Source organism: Mus pahari, chromosome 12 (assembly GCF_900095145.1).
Source record: "Mus pahari chromosome 12, PAHARI_EIJ_v1.1, whole genome shotgun sequence".
Taxonomy (NCBI): Eukaryota; Metazoa; Chordata; class Mammalia; order Rodentia; family Muridae; genus Mus; species Mus pahari.
In genome coordinates, this window is record NC_034601.1 from 64551 (window position 1) to 82275 (window position 17725).

The window sequence follows — 17725 nt, forward strand, 5'->3', positions numbered from 1 at the left end:
TTTTTTTTTTCCTTCTTCTCATTGCATCTACATTGAATAAATCTTTTTCTGCTTTTTACTATTAATTTGGCTGTTTTAATTGGCTTAATACCAGGAGCTGAACTTGGCTTCTTGGGGGTACAGACTATGACCCCCCCCCCACATTTAGTAGCACTTTAGCCTCCATTTCTCAAGTGCCAGGATAACAGGTATGTACCAATGTGGTGGAGTATCCATAAGAGAAAACTTCTTAGACATGGGTTTAAACCAATAAAAAGTCTTTATTGGCCAGACTGACTACACTGGGTGTTTGAGATCCCAGTGAAGCCCCAAGCCTTTCTCAGGGTGAGCTTTTAAGCACAAAAACCATATCCTGGACTGACATAATTTATTTAACAAGAACAGTTAGCCAGAAGTTGAACTACAGGAGACAAAAGGCAAGGTAAGTGCATTTAGAGACTTTCCCAGAACTATGGATCTGTACAGTATGTTCCCAGCAAGCCAAGGCCACATGTCCTAAAAAAAAACAGACAGGTCCCCTCCCCCCCCCAAAAAAATGTTAAGTTTCTGGGGCTGGAAAGATAGCTCAGTGCATACAAGCACTTGTTGCTCTTGAAAAAGACCCAGTTTCAGTTCTAGGTACTTAAATGGTGGTCACAGTATTGGTAACTCCAGTTCTAGGGGATCAGCACCTTTTTCTGATCTCCTTGGGCACCAGGCACAAATGTGGTACATACACACAAGCAGCCAACACACACACACACACACACACACACACACACAAAATCTTAAAAAAAAAATAAAAGGGTCACCTATGGCTTCTGTGTGAAGAAGAGACGGCAGAGGAGGGACTGAGTAGAATTTGGAATTTGTTCGTTTAGGAGCGCTTGATGTGCTTATAGTACTGACATTTCCACCCAGGACTGTGGAATATTTCTTTAATGAATTGCTGTGTCTGAGATGAGGCAGAGAGCTCAGCCATTCACTCGGCTGTTCACTTCAAACTGACCCGATTCTCTCAGACTCTCTCTGTTTAACCCTAGTAACCCAATGTTCTCCCTCTCTTTAAAAAACAAAAGCACCATCACCACCAACAACAACAAAAATAACAGGAAATGCGTATACAGAACCCCACAAAAACACAAAAATAAAAATTAAAGAGGGAGACGTGTTTTAATCAAAACTTAACAGTATGTATATATTTACTTTATACAAAATATCACGTTTAAGAGAAAAGGAGAGAAGAAAGATCAGTTTGTAGATGTTGTTGGGACTATTGACAATTGCTTCTGTCTCACACCGCGTCTTAGGGTTTTATTGCTGTGACAAGCACCTCAACCACAGCCAACTCTTATAAAGGAACAATTTTACTGGGGCTGGCTTACAGAAGAGGCTTAGTCCACTATCACCATGGTGGGAAGCTTAGCAGCACATGACAGACATGGTGCTGGAGAGGTAGCTGAGAGTTCTGCGTCTGGATTGGAAGGCAGCAAAATGAAAGAGCAACACTGAACTTGGCTTGAGTGTTTGAAACTTCAAAGCCCACCCGCAGTGCCACACTTCCTCTAACAAGGCCACAACTACTCCAACAATGTCATTCCTAATAGGGCCACTCCCTGTGGGCCTAGAGGGTTTGTTTTCATTTAAACCATCGCACCCTGAGCAAATAAGTGAATAGGTAAATTCAGGGTGAGTCAAAATAGAGTGAAGTTATGGAGAGATCAGGGGTGCCGCCCACTTCAGGTTACATACGTGCAAGTGTGTGGACACACACAAAGAAAGAGGCACATTCCATAGAGGAGTGGTGGAGAAGAAGAAGAGAAGGAAATAAATAGATACCCATAAGCCTCTATGCTGAGTCCTGCATTGCCCCAGGGATTGAGTTGACTGGGTCTATGATAGAATGAAGAAAAGACAAACTCAGACACAGAAAAGCCAGGCTCAGGTGGACTGAGTTCTCTGATGGAGAAGCTCAGCGTATTCATTTAATACATCTGAACAGGGACGTGAGGCCATTGCATACTGCCAAGCAAGGAAGCTGGGAGGCAGGGTTATTGCATAGAGCTAAACAAGGAAGCTAGATTATTACATTCAGATAAACAGAGATAACAGCTGAGCAAGGAGGCAGATTTGGCTAATCTCGGTAGGAACTGGTTCTGTAGTGGCGCTGACTTCAGGTTGTAAACATCTAGTGTGAGGGCAGGGTGAAGGGAGTCATATTAGACATTTTCTGCACACACTGTCAACATTCACACTTGGACCTGAGGAAGGCTTTGCCACTCCCATGAGTCTAAGGCACTGGGATCCTTGACATGCCATGGCCAAATCAAACAATATACATTCACTGAGGGCTTTCTTCACTCCCAACAAATATGACAGTAGGTTCTCTTGGCCTTAGCACCATGATCCTTTTTTTAACCTCCTGTGGCATGACAGCAAAGTGGAAAAAGATGTGATGTGCAGGCTGAAGCAAAAGAGAAGAGAAGAGAAGACAACAGGTCATCCAGGGAAGCTAGAGGAGCAGAAATAAGGAATGCTCGCTGCTGGAAGAGAAAAAGCAAGGGATGCTGGGAGGGTGGTATTGGCAGGAAGTGTCAGGCTGAACTATGCCACTGACATTTCATCTCAGGGGATCTGCAATGTCCACCATCTGATGACTACTGCCACCTCTGGGAGGCCTGCTGTGCCGACAACCCAAACAGAACTACTGCATCCCAGTGTAGCTCTTGTCAGTATTCTGAGTTACACAGGGAGAAGGAGAATGTAATCAGGGTCAGGCAGCAGGGAGCAGCCACAACGGAGTGAACCTCGGACATCTGTACAGAAGCACATTCATTATTACATAAATGGTTTTGGGGGGGGGGGACAAAACAAGTCCCTCGTACCAAAGCCCCTAACCTATATGTTTCCTGAAAGAAAAGATACAGTCCTGCAACCTTAGTTCTTACTGTGTACTGTCTGCAGCAATCAATAGTGTAAGACATTCCAGGTGTGCCAGGACAGTCATGTGACCAAAGTCATGCAAAGGCCGGAAAGCCCCTTCAGAAAAAAACAACTCTATAGATACCAGAAAACACTCTTTACTACAGTGATTTGTTCAAGGTCAAAGTACTTCTAGAAAACAACTATTCACTCTGATGTCTAGACACTGAAAAACCACTATTCCATTCTAAATGTTTACCCTAGGTATGAGGACTCTACTAGAATTCCACTACAAGTTCTGTTTTCAGTTGTGCCTAAGTGTAACGTCTATAATAAAGCATCTCTTTTTAATGTTTCAGGTAAAGAATTGGAAAAAAAGACAAGACTATGCACCCAAGACATGGGTATGAGCATCTCAAGAGAACTGTACAGGGTTTTGATGACAGCAATATATGATTTTATGGTTTCTAAGTTAGTTTGTTCAAACAACCTAATATACAGTAGAACAGGTTAAGAAAACTTTAAAAATAAGTGTACAACACATGGTGGTGCATTTGTTTTTGGGCAGGGCCTTTTACAGCTCAGGCTGAGCTTCTGATCCTCCTGGTTTTCCCGAATGTTAGGATGAGTCATAGTCATGTGACCATAGCCAGCTTCTGTAAATTTTGTTTTTATTAGCTGTGTTGAATTTTCTGACTTCCAGCCAGATCCTGGTTCAAGAACTTCTCCCCTTCTTATGGCCTCTCAATTTCCCATCTTTTGGTCCTGATTCAAGCTCATAATGTGTGCAGAGCATTGTTCTATGGATTTCGCGTCCATTAGTACTTTGTTTAGTTCCTCACCCCGCATGGTAAGAAGTGGTAAAATATTACTCCAGACAGGAGGGGAATCTACGTGAGCTTAGATACACTGTCAGAGATCACACCGTGCATGCTGGTAGGAAAAGGGGCTTTGGAGTCAGGCTATAGTCCCTTGAGACAGGAATGTCTAGAATACATGAAGATGATCATAGGGGATGCTTGGCCTCAAAAATCTTTTCTTAACAAGATTTATTTTTATGAATATGAGTATTTTTGCTAGACCAGAAACGAGGCAGCACAGGAAAAAAAGGAAGAGGAGACCAACCTCAACGGAAGCAGAATCATGCTTTAACCAGAAGAACTGAAAGCCAGGAGTTTCTCCTCACTGTGGAGGCTGCACTCTGTGGCATTGGGGATTTGGGGGTTTTACACTGTGAGGATGAAGGTTCCATCTGCAAGCCAGTTGAAAGTGGTAAATACCAAGAGGATCATAGGAGAAGCTTCCAGGATCCTAACAGCCAACTCAACTTTCCTGAGTTTCTCAGCCCATCATGTCATTAACCACTCAATTTGGACTAGAACTACATATAAGATACCTGGCACGCATGGATGCCCTTGGGGGCCAGTAGAGTGTGCTAGATCCTCTGGAACTGAAGCTACAGAGGCTGTGAACCACCTTCTGTTGCTGGGAACAGAACCCACCCAGGTCTCCTGGGAGGTCAGTTACTGCTCTTAACTGCGGAGTCATCTCCCCAGCCCAACCTTCCAAGTCTTAGCCAGATTTTTCTGTATGAACCTATACCAGCCCATGTGCTACCTAGTGTCTGGATAAATAGGCATTTGCCATGGCAGTCTGCCGGCCTTTGTACCTGTGATGAAACTACACAGTCATCCAAAACAGACATTTTTATTCCCACAGCCTAAGCTTTGCGACAGGTTCGCTGTATGAACTTAGGCGATCAACTTAACTGACACTGTTGAGAACAAGCAAAAGAAACTTATTCTAAATGCTATCATTTCCTTTTTAGACTCCGTCTAATCATAGGACCTAAATTCAAGGTCCCAGGCCCTCGTGGAGCTGGGGACTTCCCAATAGTTAAACAGTTTCTATTATAAAGAAACAGTTGTCTGAGTCCTGACATCTCAGGGACAACTTTTAAGTTGTCTGAGTCAAGGACAACTTCTCCATCTTGCTGGCAGGGTCAAATTAAGTTCATGTTCCCAGGCCCAGACCCCAAATCCTATCCTGATTGATGGAAACTCTCTTTCTCAACCTGATTGGACGATGCTACAGCCCAGAGCAGCCCGCCCCACCCCCACCCCCCCTTGCTTTATGGTTTCCTTTAAATATGCTGTGCAACATCCCCTCGAGGCTCAGCTCTTGAGTCTGTTCTACAGCCCTGATCAGTCAGTAGCAGCTTGATCACAGTAAATTTTTGGCATCTGCTTTGACCTGGTATTTGAGTTATGTTGGATTTAAGTGGATCCCACGACGACACTCAATGCAGGACTTATAATCTACTTCATGCCATATTTTCAAAGTTCTATTTCATGTATGAATCCTGAAGCTCTGGAGGGAAAGACATCCTGGCAATCGGGAACCAAAAGTCGCGCCGCACAACAAACTTCATACAAGAGACTCGTTGGGAAGGAAAAATACAGGAGAGTGTCCTTCTCAGCTCAGGAAAGAAAGCAGGGAACTGAGCAGTAGGCAGGGTTTATACAGGATTTCTTAGTCTCTCCACCCCCAGCTTTCCAGGGTGAGGATTTGTGGAATTTCACCGAGTTTGAAGATTAGTGACTGATGGGTTTGCTCAGGGCTTGAAGGGTTTCTATACCAAGCTCGAGGATTAGTGGGTTTTCCTGTTCAGGATTGGTGGGATTGACTGATTGATTTTTGTCTTGTAGGGTGGAGCCTGGCCACTCTTCCTCCTCAGGCCAGGGAATGACAGTAACAGCTATTATTAAACAACTATTAGGGTTAGGGACCATTAAGGAAGTCGGGGGTGAGAGGGACTTGGCTGCTGGAGCTCCTGGTGGTGGTGGTGTGGCCATTTTCCTGCCTTGAGGTCTTACAAAGAATACAAAGTTCACAAAGGGAGCCCAGGGCAAGGAAGGCTTTCCCTGCCTCTTGAGTTGCAATGAATAATCAATAATGTAAGCATGTGTCCAATAAGTGATTACGGGTTTCGTGACACACTCCTAAAATCTGCAGGCTCCACGACCTGTCTGCGACCGCTCCAGTCTCAGGCCCGGGCAATTCTCTCTTCAAAAAATAAGGAAGTCCGCCTTGGTGTTTCCTACCCTTCTCCCTTCAGGATAATAGTCAGAGCCGATGATCGAGCTTTCGTAGAGCTAATCCTTAGACCTGCACTGGGAGAATGGCGAGAGCAATTCATACCCAGAGCGTTCTTCTGGGTCGACCAGCCACCTAAAGATGGAGGACTAGGGACCACCTCTCACAGGGAGGAAAAACCACGAGCACCGGTATGTTTATTGTAGCTCCGACAATCCACTTAGTGCAGGCGCAATAACAAGGGCGCGAGATGGACTACATTTCCCACCAGCCCCAGTCAGCTCGAGCCCGGAACCACAGTGCACTGGCCTATTTCCGGCCGTAGGTCTCCGGGGTGTTGGGATCGGCCTTCGGAAAGGTTTTCTTTGTTAAACTTCTGGGCTCCGACATGACTCTCTAGCGCCTCTGGACTCCGGCTCAAGCGTGGCGGAGGAACTTACCTTTTGGCAACCTTCCCTAGCAAATCTGACCCAGGTTGTACCCGGGCCACATCCGCCCATGGATTCCCACCCTTACCGCTTCCCACCTGGAGGCCCCGCCCACTGCGCAGCCCCGCCCCTCATCCGCATCCGACGCGTTCCCCTCCCGCTCTTTTATGCAAATTTCCCTTGTCTCAGGTGAGTACGTGACGAGACCCGAGCCAATGGGAGACAGCGCAAGGGAAACGTGAACCGGAAGTCCGTCCCGACGAGCGGCCGTTGGCTTATGACGCCTAACTCGCGCGCTGGGGCTTGCGCCACGGGCCCTGCGACTTGAGTTCTGTGCGGGCCTGGGAAGCCGGTCAGGTGGCGACGCTGCGGGCCTGGTGTTGCCGAGATTGTGACCTGGGGTCCTCCAGCGGGATTTGGAGCCCGGAGTCTCTCGGCTGCAGCAGCCGTGGCCTACTGCTCAACAGAAGCCAGGGCGTCTCTAGGCGGGCGTAGCCGGTGTCGGGACCTAGGCGCTCTGGGGCATGACTATGGCTGCGGGTCCGAGCTCGCAGGAGCCAGAAGGGCTCCTCATCGTGAAGCTGGAGGAGGACTGCGCCTGGAGCCACGAGGTGCCCCCGCCGGAACCAGAGCCCAGCCCGGAGGCCTCCCACCTGCGTTTCCGACGGTTCCGCTTTCAGGACGCCTCTGGTCCCCGGGAGGCCCTTAGCCGGCTTCAGGAGCTTTGCCGCGGGTGGCTGCGGCCGGAGATGCGCACCAAGGAACAGATCCTGGAGCTGTTGGTGCTGGAGCAGTTCTTGACTATCCTTCCCCAGGAGATTCAGAGCAGGGTGCAGGAGCTGCGCCCAGAGAGCGGCGAAGCAGCAGTCGCCCTGGTGGAGCGTATGCAGAAGGAACTTGGGAAACTGAGGCAACAGGTGACAGCTGTTTTACCCGTGGTTTGGCCCGGAAGTCATTGTGCTAGCCTCTTTTGTAGTCGAATATACTTGTTTGGCCTGAGTAGACTTTACATGAGGAAGAGGGAATTTTTTTTTTAAGCTTATCCTTTCCTTCCTGATTGTCCCCATGTGACGAGAGTAGAAAGTGAGGAGCACTTTGTTTTAACATGTAGGCGTGGCTCCACCAGTCTTTAGTTCTGTAGTTAGAAAGCTTCTCACAGGTTACTAGCCTTGTGACTTTGGTCAGACTACTTAATCTGTTTGGTCCTGTTTTTCTGTTGGCTAAAGTACTGTCTGGGATAATTTTGAGGACCTGGAGAAGTGTGTCGTTTGGATGACACCTACTGCCACTGCTTTAAAGGGTTTGTTTTGAGACAGAGTTTTATGTAGCCCAAGCTGACAGACTCACTGTGTAGTTCAGCTTGGCTACAGACCAGTGGTGATCCTCCACCTTCAGTCTCCCCCAAATTCCGAGTTGTAGGATTACAGGCAGAGTCTAGATATGTAGCCCAGGCTTAAACTCGAGGCAATCCTCCTGCTTCAGCCTCCCCACTACTGTGATTCCCACAGGCATGTGCCACTACCCCAGGCCTATATTTAGTGGTTAACACCCAGTATATCTTAGTAGTGTGCAGCACAGAACTGGATCTCTGCTAATTGAACTCTGAAAAAACAGCTAAGCTCGGAGGGGCTATGGTCACTGCCTGCTAAGTTCACCTTATCTAGTAGTGAAACGTGGAAGCATCTAGAAAAGGTGAGAGTGAGCGAGCAGAAGTGAGGTGTATCAATAGAGTATGTTGAGAAAGTGTGCACTGACAGTGGACCCTCAGTTTTCTTGCTCCCATCCCTCCCCCACTTTCTGTTAACAGCCTAAAAAGCCCTTAGCATAAAACATCTTGGCCAAGACCAAAGGGATAGTCTGGGGTTCTGTGTTGAGGGTGTGTCCTAAGAATCCTGTACTAATTTCCATTTCTGTCAGCCCCGTTGTGATGATGAGTGATGTGGGTTGGTTCCCAGGTCACAAACCAAGGGCGGGGAGCAGAAGTGCTTTTGGAGGAGCCTTTGCCACTGGAAACGGCAGGAGAGTCACCGAGCTTCAAGCTGGAGCCAATGGAGACTGAGCGAAGCCCTGGCCCCAGGCTGCAGGAGCTGCTAGACCCCAGCCCCCAAAGGGACTCCCAGGCTGTAAAGGAGAGGGGTGAGGGACAGTTATCTGGGCAGGTGGGAGGGAGGAGGGGCTTTGGGATTGCCCCTCATCCTAGCAGAATGTAGTACAGGTGCCAAGGAGAAGGAATTTCTGAAGTTAAAGTTCTCAGTTGTGCTCTGAAAAACCTAAAAGTGGTGGTATAAATTCTGTAAAGGTTGGATGGGAGGAAAGGGGAAGCTCTTAGTAAAGCCATTCTGTGTACAGAACAGGCAAATTATAGTTAGATGATTGATGTGGGGTGTGCGGTTAGAATACTGTTGGCCAGGATGGAGGATGGCTCACATGCCTTTACTATAGCCCTGTTACTTTAGACCACCTTAGTACACCTTTGCTACTTTTTGTTTACTGTCAATCCTAAAAGCTGAGACTTGCAGTTGGGGAGTGCATATTGTCTTATAATAATCTGTGGGCTGCTAAGATTTGGTGTTACTGTTCTCATTATAATTTCTGTTATCTTTAGCATTATCTGCTCCTTGGCTCTCTCTCTTTCCTCCTGAAGGGAGTGTGGAAGATAAGGATATGACTGGTACCCAGGTGATGTGGAAGTTCTCGTTGCCTCTCCCCAGAATTCTCCTTTTCTCCTCTGCTTTCAGGGTGGGAGGTTCCCCTATGCTACTAGGAGGATATTTTCTTTCTGATCAGATATCTCCCTTATTTTCTTTGTCTTTTCAACCCATCATTTATAGGCTTTCCCCATGACAGGAGTGTTAGTGGCACTCATGGGTTCTAACCCATTAACTATGACTCTGCTTGAATTATTTTTAGTGCTTTACTGCATGTGATGCTAAAGGAGATCTTGTGTTATTTCAGTTGCCCGAGAGCCTGGAGGACATGGCAATGTATATCTCTCAGGAGTGGGACCATCAGGATCCTAGTAAGAGAGCTCCCTCAAGGGATATGGTTCAAGATAGCTATGAGAACGTGGGGACACTAGGTAAGAACTTCTCTTTCTGGGATGATGACATTTATGACCAGACTGTCCTGCTTCTTGGACACACACACCTACTGGACATGAGCTCTTGAGTTTTGTCAATAACCCCACTCCTTGCTCTAACATTTCTTATCCTAATACTCAGTTAAACATCTGCCAAGTGGCACAGTTGATAGACTTAATGGTATCCTTCGATTGTATTTCCATTGTTAGAGTTTAAGGCAGAGAGTCTGAACTGGGGAGAACTTCCAAAGGCAACACAAATCATATCCAGTGACCACTGGCCCACATCACACAGGTTCAGTACTCTCAGTTCTTACTGCCTTGCAATAGAAGTACTCCTGAGCTCATGTAGCATTTATGCCTTCTATGCTTCATTGGTATTTCTAGATTTTTTTTTTTTTTAACCAGAGACAGAAAATCCAGGGCTACTGGCATCAGAATACTAGTTTATTAGCTCTCCTAGCCTGTAAAAATCCAGGAAGGGAAGGGGAACTTGAAAAAAATTGGAACAATATATAAATACACACACACACACACAGAATAGGCTAGACAATCCATTAAAGTATATCTGTGTGTTGAACATTTATGCAAAGGTTTAAAAATGATGCTAATAAAATAAAGACAAACTGATAGCTGAATGTAGGTGGAATTTCTCTATATATATAATATATATATATATATATATTATATATATATTATTATCTTACATAGTTCCTCAGCTTCTCTATGTGTATGAAAATTCTCATAATAAAAAAATGGAGGTAATGTAAGGTGGTGTGGACTGTATGATAGGTTATACTGAAGCATACAGCAGGAAGAAATCACAGTGCTGCCGTGTTCCTCTGTTTGTAGGAGGCTACTTAGAGCTGTGAATTCACTCGCACTGATTGTGCAGGGCTACTGCTGGGTTTTGTTTTCTTTGGGATCTCCTGGGTTACATCACTTTGCATTGCTGTACCAGCAATGGCGAGAGATGAGATTGCTGGAGCTGAGCTTCTGTTTGAGTTGAGTGAGGTGTTGGCTTCTCTATTTACCATAGCACTGGAGGATTTAAAAGTTTTAATCTCATTGTCTTCTAAGAGCCCAGGTTCCTTCCCAATTGACTTCATGGTTTTTTTCCCCCAGAGTTTTACAGTTAAATTTAGTTCTATCTATACGTAGCCAACACTCTTATTATATATAGTAAGTTGATTCTCAAAGAAGTGATCATTCCATTTTATTTATTTTATACTTATTTGAATTACAAAGTATATATTCGTTTTAAAAATTCAAGTTCTTAAAAAAAAATATTGAAAAACCCATGGTCTTCTGTAGTTCCTTTTTCCTCAAGAGTAACTACTGGAAAGGCTTTCGTGTGACTCCCAAGTGATGTCTGTCAGACTCAGGGAGAATTTGTTTCTCTCTGATTCTCTCTGATCCTGGCAGGAAACAAGGCTCTGCTTCTTTTCTCTACTCTGTAGAAGAGTGTGGTGATGTGTTTGTTTCATTGTGAACAGAGTCCTGCATTCCCAGTCAGGAGGTCTCAAGCACCCAGGTGGAGCAAGGAGGGAAGCTGTGGGATCCAAGTGTCCAGACCTACAAGGAAGGCATGAACCCCAGAAACCCAGTTCCAGGTAAGAAGTAAAGATAAACAGTTGCTCAGGAAGGCTCCCAAGGCTGTGTGTGACATCTGGGGATTTGCGTGCATGGACACTGTTGCACATGGAGAGATAACTGCCTCTTTGTCTCCTGCACCATGTTCCACCAGCGAGGTGAGTGGAGAATGTGGGCTGTGAATTTGAGGAAGTGCTTAGTCTTGGGCTGACTTGCTACATTCTGGTCTCAGCCTTGATTCATAGTAGGGAGGGGAAGAGCTAATTGGAAAGTGAGGTGGGAGCTAAAAATGGAAAGCGCTGAGTCTGAATCTCTTCTCCACGTGCTTCTCTGGCAGGCTTTACTTAAAAGGACTGGCTGGGAAATTGAGAGAGAACTCTGTTCTCTGGGCCTTTTGCCTGAAAAGTATGTAGGGATTTTTTTTTTCCACTGTAAAATAATCTAGGGCTTTATTTTTTTTCTCTCTTACTAGGAGTGGAAAAGTTTGAGAACCAAGAAAGAAATGTCGAGTCTGTTTCTCCTGAAAGTTCCCATCCTCCAGTACTATTGCCTGGCCAAGCTAGAAGGGAGGTGCCCTGGAGTCCTGAGCAGGGAAGACTTGATGACCGAGAAGGACATTGGGAATGTCCCCCAGAAGACAAAATAGAGGAGTCTTTAGTGGGAACCCCAAGTTGTAGAGGACTGGTGCAAGCAAAAGAACAGCCCAAGAAACTACATTTGTGTGCCTTGTGTGGCAAAAACTTTTCTAACAACTCAAACCTAATTAGGCACCAGAGAATACATGCAGCAGAAAAGCTGTGTATGGATGTAGAGTGTGGTGAAGTCTTTGGTGGACACCCACATTTTCTGTCACTGCACAGAACACATGTAGGAGAAGAAGCTCATAAGTGCCTTGAATGTGGAAAATGCTTCAGTCAAAATACCCACCTCACCCGCCATCAGCGTACCCACACGGGGGAAAAGCCCTTCCAGTGCAATGTCTGTGGAAAAAGCTTCTCTTGCAACTCCAACCTCAACAGACACCAAAGGACACACACTGGGGAGAAGCCCTACAAGTGCCCAGAGTGTGGAGAGATCTTTGCTCACAGCTCCAACCTGCTTCGGCACCAGAGGATCCACACTGGAGAGAGGCCCTATCGCTGTAGTGAATGTGGCAAAAGTTTCTCTCGGAGTTCACATCTTGTTATTCATGAAAGAACCCATGAGAAAGAGAGACTCGACCCTTTCCCTGAGTGTGGGCAAGGCATGAATGACAGTGCCCCCTTTCTTACAAACCACAGAGTGGAAAAGAAACTCTTTGAATGTTCCACTTGTGGGAAAAGTTTCCGGCAGGGCATGCACCTTACCAGACATCAGAGAACACACACAGGAGAAAAACCGTATAAGTGTATCCTTTGTGGGGAAAACTTCTCTCATAGATCTAACTTAATCAGGCACCAGAGAATTCACACAGGAGAAAAACCCTATACCTGTCACGAGTGTGGAGACAGTTTCTCTCACAGTTCCAACCGGATTCGTCACCTGAGAACCCATACAGGAGAAAGACCATATAAATGTTCTGAATGTGGAGAAAGCTTCTCTCGGAGCTCACGCCTTACAAGTCATCAAAGAACTCACACTGGTTAGAAATTGTGGGATTTCTTTTTGCCTCAGTTTTGGCAGAAAACTGTCTTAACCAGAGCTGATATTCTTTGCCCACTTTGGTGTATTTTGCTGGTAATTAATATAAAGAGGAAATGGGACTTATTTTTAAGGGAGGTGCAGAGGTGAAAAACTAGCTTAAAACTAAAACGTTCAGACTTGAGAAGATTTTAAGGACCTTGAGGTAGCCTGCTTAGGGATGGTTTTCTATGAAGTCCACCCTGTTTTCAGATGCATCAACCTTGATTTTGACCCAGGTATGGTTTGGGTGCTGTATTAAGTCTAGTATTAATCCCATCAATTTGGGGGATACCTATGGCTTCAACCCCTTATTTGTGACATTAAGCAGGAGAGTTTGGGCTCCTGAGGCCCTTGAGACCAAAGAAGGGCTAGATCCTGGGAGACCAATTTAAAGTCAATAAGACCTTAAATTTTAGGTCAACAAGACCTTAGGTTGGGTTTTTGGGGTTTTTTTGTTTTGTTTTTTGTTTGTTTTTATTTTTGTTTTAGGGCCCTGACTGGGAAGTCCTGGGAAGTCCAGTTCTGCCACTGCAACACCCCTCTGAGTAGGTTGGCAGGAGTGCTCATTGACATAAGAGGTGACCTCAGAAAAAAGGGAACTAGAGAGATAGGCAGTTACAATGTGGAATCCACAGATGAACTCTGCATTTTACAGATTAGGGGTATGTGATTACAGTCTACCTTTCTAAAGATTTGAGACTTTATTCTACCTGTCAAAAGGTACCTAGAGCTCTGTAGACATGATTATGAGTGGAGGGTTCCATGATTTCATCAGATACAAAAAACAGATCCTAGAGAAAATAGGAATTATGTCTTTCTCTGTTGAGAATGTTTGGAGGATTTATAATAAATATCTCCAAGGAAACATGAATATGTATGACTCTTTATTGAGGAACTTTGTGTTGATATGGTTCAAACTTCTCTTTTCTTGTGGGGGTTCTTTTGGAGATGGGGTTTCTCTAGCCCTGGTTGTCCTGGAACTCACTCTTTAGACCAGACTGGCTTGAACGCACAGAGAAACACCTGCCTCTGCCTCTCTGCCTCTCTGCCCCTGCTTCTGCCTCTGCCTCCTGATTGTAGGGATTGCAGGCATATACCACTACCACCTGGCCAGTTCAGGCTTTTTAAAGACAGGATATTTTTGTCTTACAAAGCTTGTTTTCAGGAGGGCTTCTAATAATGGTCTTCACAAAGCTATTGATCATTAATGGTGTGAAAATAAAAAGCAAGACAAAATTAGGAGGAGGAAGGCATTATGTCATAGAAAGTGGGCTTGGGGTAGGAATAATAGGAGTTTCTCTTTTTCAAGTCAGTTTCTCTGCATAGCCCTGGCTGTCCTGGAACTCACTTGTAGACCAGGCTGGCCTCGAACAGGAGATATGCTTGCCTCTGCCCCCAAGTGCTGGGATTAAACCAGTGCACCACCCACAGTTGTTTATATTTTGAGAGAGTTAGAAGAAGCCAGTACTCTAAGTCCATCAAAGCAGGACTCATTATTACCCCAGCTCTTGTCTCAGGTTAGTGTGTTCAAAAGCTTGGTTTTCTGGACCAACTTTTAAAACATTTTCTTATTTCCCTTTATCTTAAGGGAGTTTTTTCACAGGTGAGCAGTGGTGGTCTGAGGACTGAGGGCAGGGAAGGTAATGTAGATTAACAGTGTAGGAGAGGGTCTTGGTCCCATGGAGTAGGGCAGGACTCATAAGGTCCTGGTGCCATGAAGTAGGTGGTCTGTCTACACTTGCTGTGCCACCAAGCAGCTTATTACCTGGATTATATACACACACAGTAGAAAATCACCCATGCAGATATTACATGGCCTAACTGGTGTTGCTGTGTTATGTACCTTTTCCTAGGCAGATGTAAATAAGTGTCTGTCACCCCAGATACAAGTGGCAGACTAAAAGGATTCCACCCACGTTAAGATTAGTAAATTAGTGAGTTTGTTGGTAGTTTCCTGAGCCTGGAGTTTTCTTTTTTTTTTTTTTTTTTTTTTTGGTTTTTTCAAGACAGGGTTTCTCTATGTAGCCCTGGCTGTCCTGGAACTCACTTTGTAGACCAGGCTGGCCTTGAACTCAGANAGACAGGGTTTCTCTATGTAGCCCTGGCTGTCCTGGAACTCACTTTGTAGACCAGGCTGGCCTTGAACTCAGAAATCCGCCTGCCTCTGCCTCCCACGTGCTAGGATTAAAGGCGTGTGCCACCACTGCCCGGCAAGCCTGGAGTTTTCTTAACTGTTGATATGTGAAGGACAGAGGACCTATAATGTCATTCCTCAGGAGCCATTGTCTTAGGGTTTTATTGCTGAGGATAGACACTATGACCAAGGCAACATTTATAAGGACAACATTTAATTGGGGTTGGCTTACAGGTTCATAAGTTCAGTCCATTATCATCAAGGTAGGAACATGGCAGCATCCAGGCAGGCATGGTGCAGGAGGAGCTGAGAGTTCTACATCTTCATCTGAAGGCTGCTAGCAGAATACTGACTTCCACTCAGCTAAGGACAAGGGTATTAAAAGCCCACTTCCACAGTGACATGCCTACTCCAACAAGGCCAAACCTCCAAATAGTGCCACTCCCTGGGCCAAACACAAACCCCATCACATTCCACTCCCTGGCCCCCATAGGTGCCACAGACTGCCTCCTTTGTGGGGTCTCCTATCTGCGTGGAACGGGTCTTGGTTGCAGATGAGCGAGGATTCGGCGAGTGACAAACAGTCCACAGGAGAGACAGTGTACAATCTGATCACAAAGTGAACACTAGTCTTATACAGAAAATAAAGGGGTAGGATGTCACAGCAGGCAAAGTACATTGAAGTTATCTGACACAAAACAGAGGAATGATTTCAAAAGGACTTATAGGTGCCAGGTAATGTTTACAGTACAGATAAAACAGCTCTGCCTAGGGTCAGCTAAAGACAGGTAAGGATTTCTCACCGTAGTCACAATTTGTGCTACTCCTTTGAGCCTTGTGAGAGCTAGCACCAGGGGGTTCTGCTCTAGCAGACCTNNTGAATAATGCAATACCACAACCCCCTATTTCCTAGGCCTTGGTAAATACTTGCATATGAAAGTAACTTGGATGAAATGAAGATTCCAAAAGCACGCTTTGCTAAGCTTGCCCTGGGCTATTCTGGCTCTGTTCTTTGTAATGCCTGATTAGTTTCACTGGTCTTTTCATAGAATCCTACTAAATTCTGAGCTCCTGGCTTTAAGGATAATCTAGGACATTGGAGCACTGGTGGAGGCTCACCTATGATACACCATCCTAACGTGAGGATAGGGTTTGAGTGTATGGGTTATTGGGATGCCAGGGCTCCAGGAGGCTGAGTTTCCTTGAAACTCTTTTGCCTCAGGACTGTGTCCAGGTTTTCAGACCTGTTGCAAGTCACAACTGGAGTGGACATGGCACATAGGCTTGTTCAAACACTTGAGTCTATGGGGCCCTTGCCTAGCCAGAGCATAATAAAAAAGTACATTTAGTCCAACTTCCAAATTCTCCATAGTCTATAGCAGTCTCAACAATGTTAAAAGTCCAAAATTCAAAGTCTCTTCTGAGATTCATCCAATCACTTAACTGTAATCCTCAAAAAAAGACAGGAGACAGCTGGGCACACTCCATACTCTGCATCTCCATGGCTGACGTCAAAGTGGTCTTCAGATCTCCATTCCTTTTTCATCTTTGGTAGCTGTAACTAATTTCTCCTGGGCTGGTTCCACTCCCTGTTAACAGTTTTCCTCAGGAGATACCCCATAGCTCTGGCATCTTTAGCATCTTGGGCTCTCCAAGGCAGCTTCAATGTTACAGCTTCTTGTTTCAATGTCTGGGATCCACACATGATCTTCTGGGCTCCTCCAAAGGGCTGGCGTCACTTCTCCAGCTCTGCCCTCTGTAGCACTCTAGGCACAGGGTAATCCAATCCACTACCACTGTTGTTCTTGGTGATCATCCCATGGTACTGGCAACTCCAATACACTGGGGTCTTCCGCTGCAACTAGGCTTCACCAATAGCCTCTCGTAGGCTCTCTTCAGGGTACCAAGCCTCAACTCCTTTGCATGACCCCTTCAGATCTGGGCCATCAACTACAACTGAGGCTGCACCTTCACCAGTGCCTGTCCCTGGCCTCTCACAGTGCCAAGCCTCAGCTGCTCTTCATGATCCCTTCATGCCTTCAAAACCAGTACCATCTGGGAGACTCTTACACATTACTAAATACAGCTGCAGCACAAGGTACAATCTTGCCTATCTCTGGAACACAGCTTCTTTGTGCTCTCAGAAAATACTTCCCAGAAATTTTCATCACAATGATGCTGGTCTCTTCTAAATCACTAATTTCTTAGCTCCAGCTAACCAGCATCAATTGCCCCAATAGTCTCTTCTGTTCTTGATTCTAAAGCCAGAGCCATATTGCCAAAACTGCCATGTTCTACTGCTTGCTGGGGTTGGAACATGGCCCAATTGTTCTATTACATTATCACTAGCTTACTTTTTGCCTACTCCTTCTCTGCCTAAACTTGGCTGTTCTGGATCTTGCTCTGTAGATTGACCTTGATCTCAGAGATCTGCATGCATGTCTCTTAGGAGTAAAGGTGTGTGCCACCAAGCCTGGATCTGAATTTAGCTGGGTAGGATCTTGTCCCAAGATCACCACTCCGTTAACTCAATTTAATATCCTTGATATAAAATTTCAATTTATATCAGTTTAATTTCAATTTCAATTCCTGGTGCCCCATTAATACTAGAACTATATATTTTATATTTTTCCATTCTAAACTTGCTATGCTTATTCAAAATGCTTGTCATGAGACAACTAGAGAACAAAGTCTATGGTTGGTGTCTCTGAGACTTCCTTTGTCAATGCAATTAATCTGAGTCTCTTCATCGTAGCCTCAGGCAGACTCTTCACGAAAGGGCAAAAAGTAGCCATGTTCTTCACCAAAATACCACAAAACACTCTCGAGGCC

General features: G+C 45.4%; 1 protein-coding gene across 1 annotated transcript; it reads left to right on the forward strand.

The window, feature by feature from the left end:
- The first annotated feature begins 6677 nt into the window (after nucleotides 1-6677).
- Nucleotides 6678-13630, forward strand: Znf263 (zinc finger protein 263). The gene is made up of 6 exons (XM_021209081.2): nucleotides 6678-7342; nucleotides 8381-8561; nucleotides 9031-9104; nucleotides 9381-9504; nucleotides 11001-11117; nucleotides 11570-13630. The coding sequence occupies exons 1-6, from the start codon at nucleotides 6950-6952 to the stop codon at nucleotides 12721-12723; spliced, it is 2043 nt and encodes a 680-aa protein (XP_021064740.1). The 5' UTR covers nucleotides 6678-6949; the 3' UTR covers nucleotides 12724-13630.
- The last annotated feature ends 4095 nt before the right edge of the window (nucleotides 13631-17725 follow it).

Excerpts from the sequence above, each read along its gene's own strand:
- Znf263 (XM_021209081.2), top strand. The coding sequence starts at position 6,950 with ATGACTATGGCTGCGGGTCCGAGCTCGCAGGAGCCAGAAGGGCTCCTC. Across the intron at positions 8,562-9,030 it reads CCAGGCTGTAAAGGAGAGGG|CATTATCTGCTCCTTGGCTC; the intron begins GTGAGGGACAGT and ends TGTTATCTTTAG. Across the intron at positions 11,118-11,569 it reads CCCCAGAAACCCAGTTCCAG|GAGTGGAAAAGTTTGAGAAC; the intron begins GTAAGAAGTAAA and ends CTCTCTTACTAG.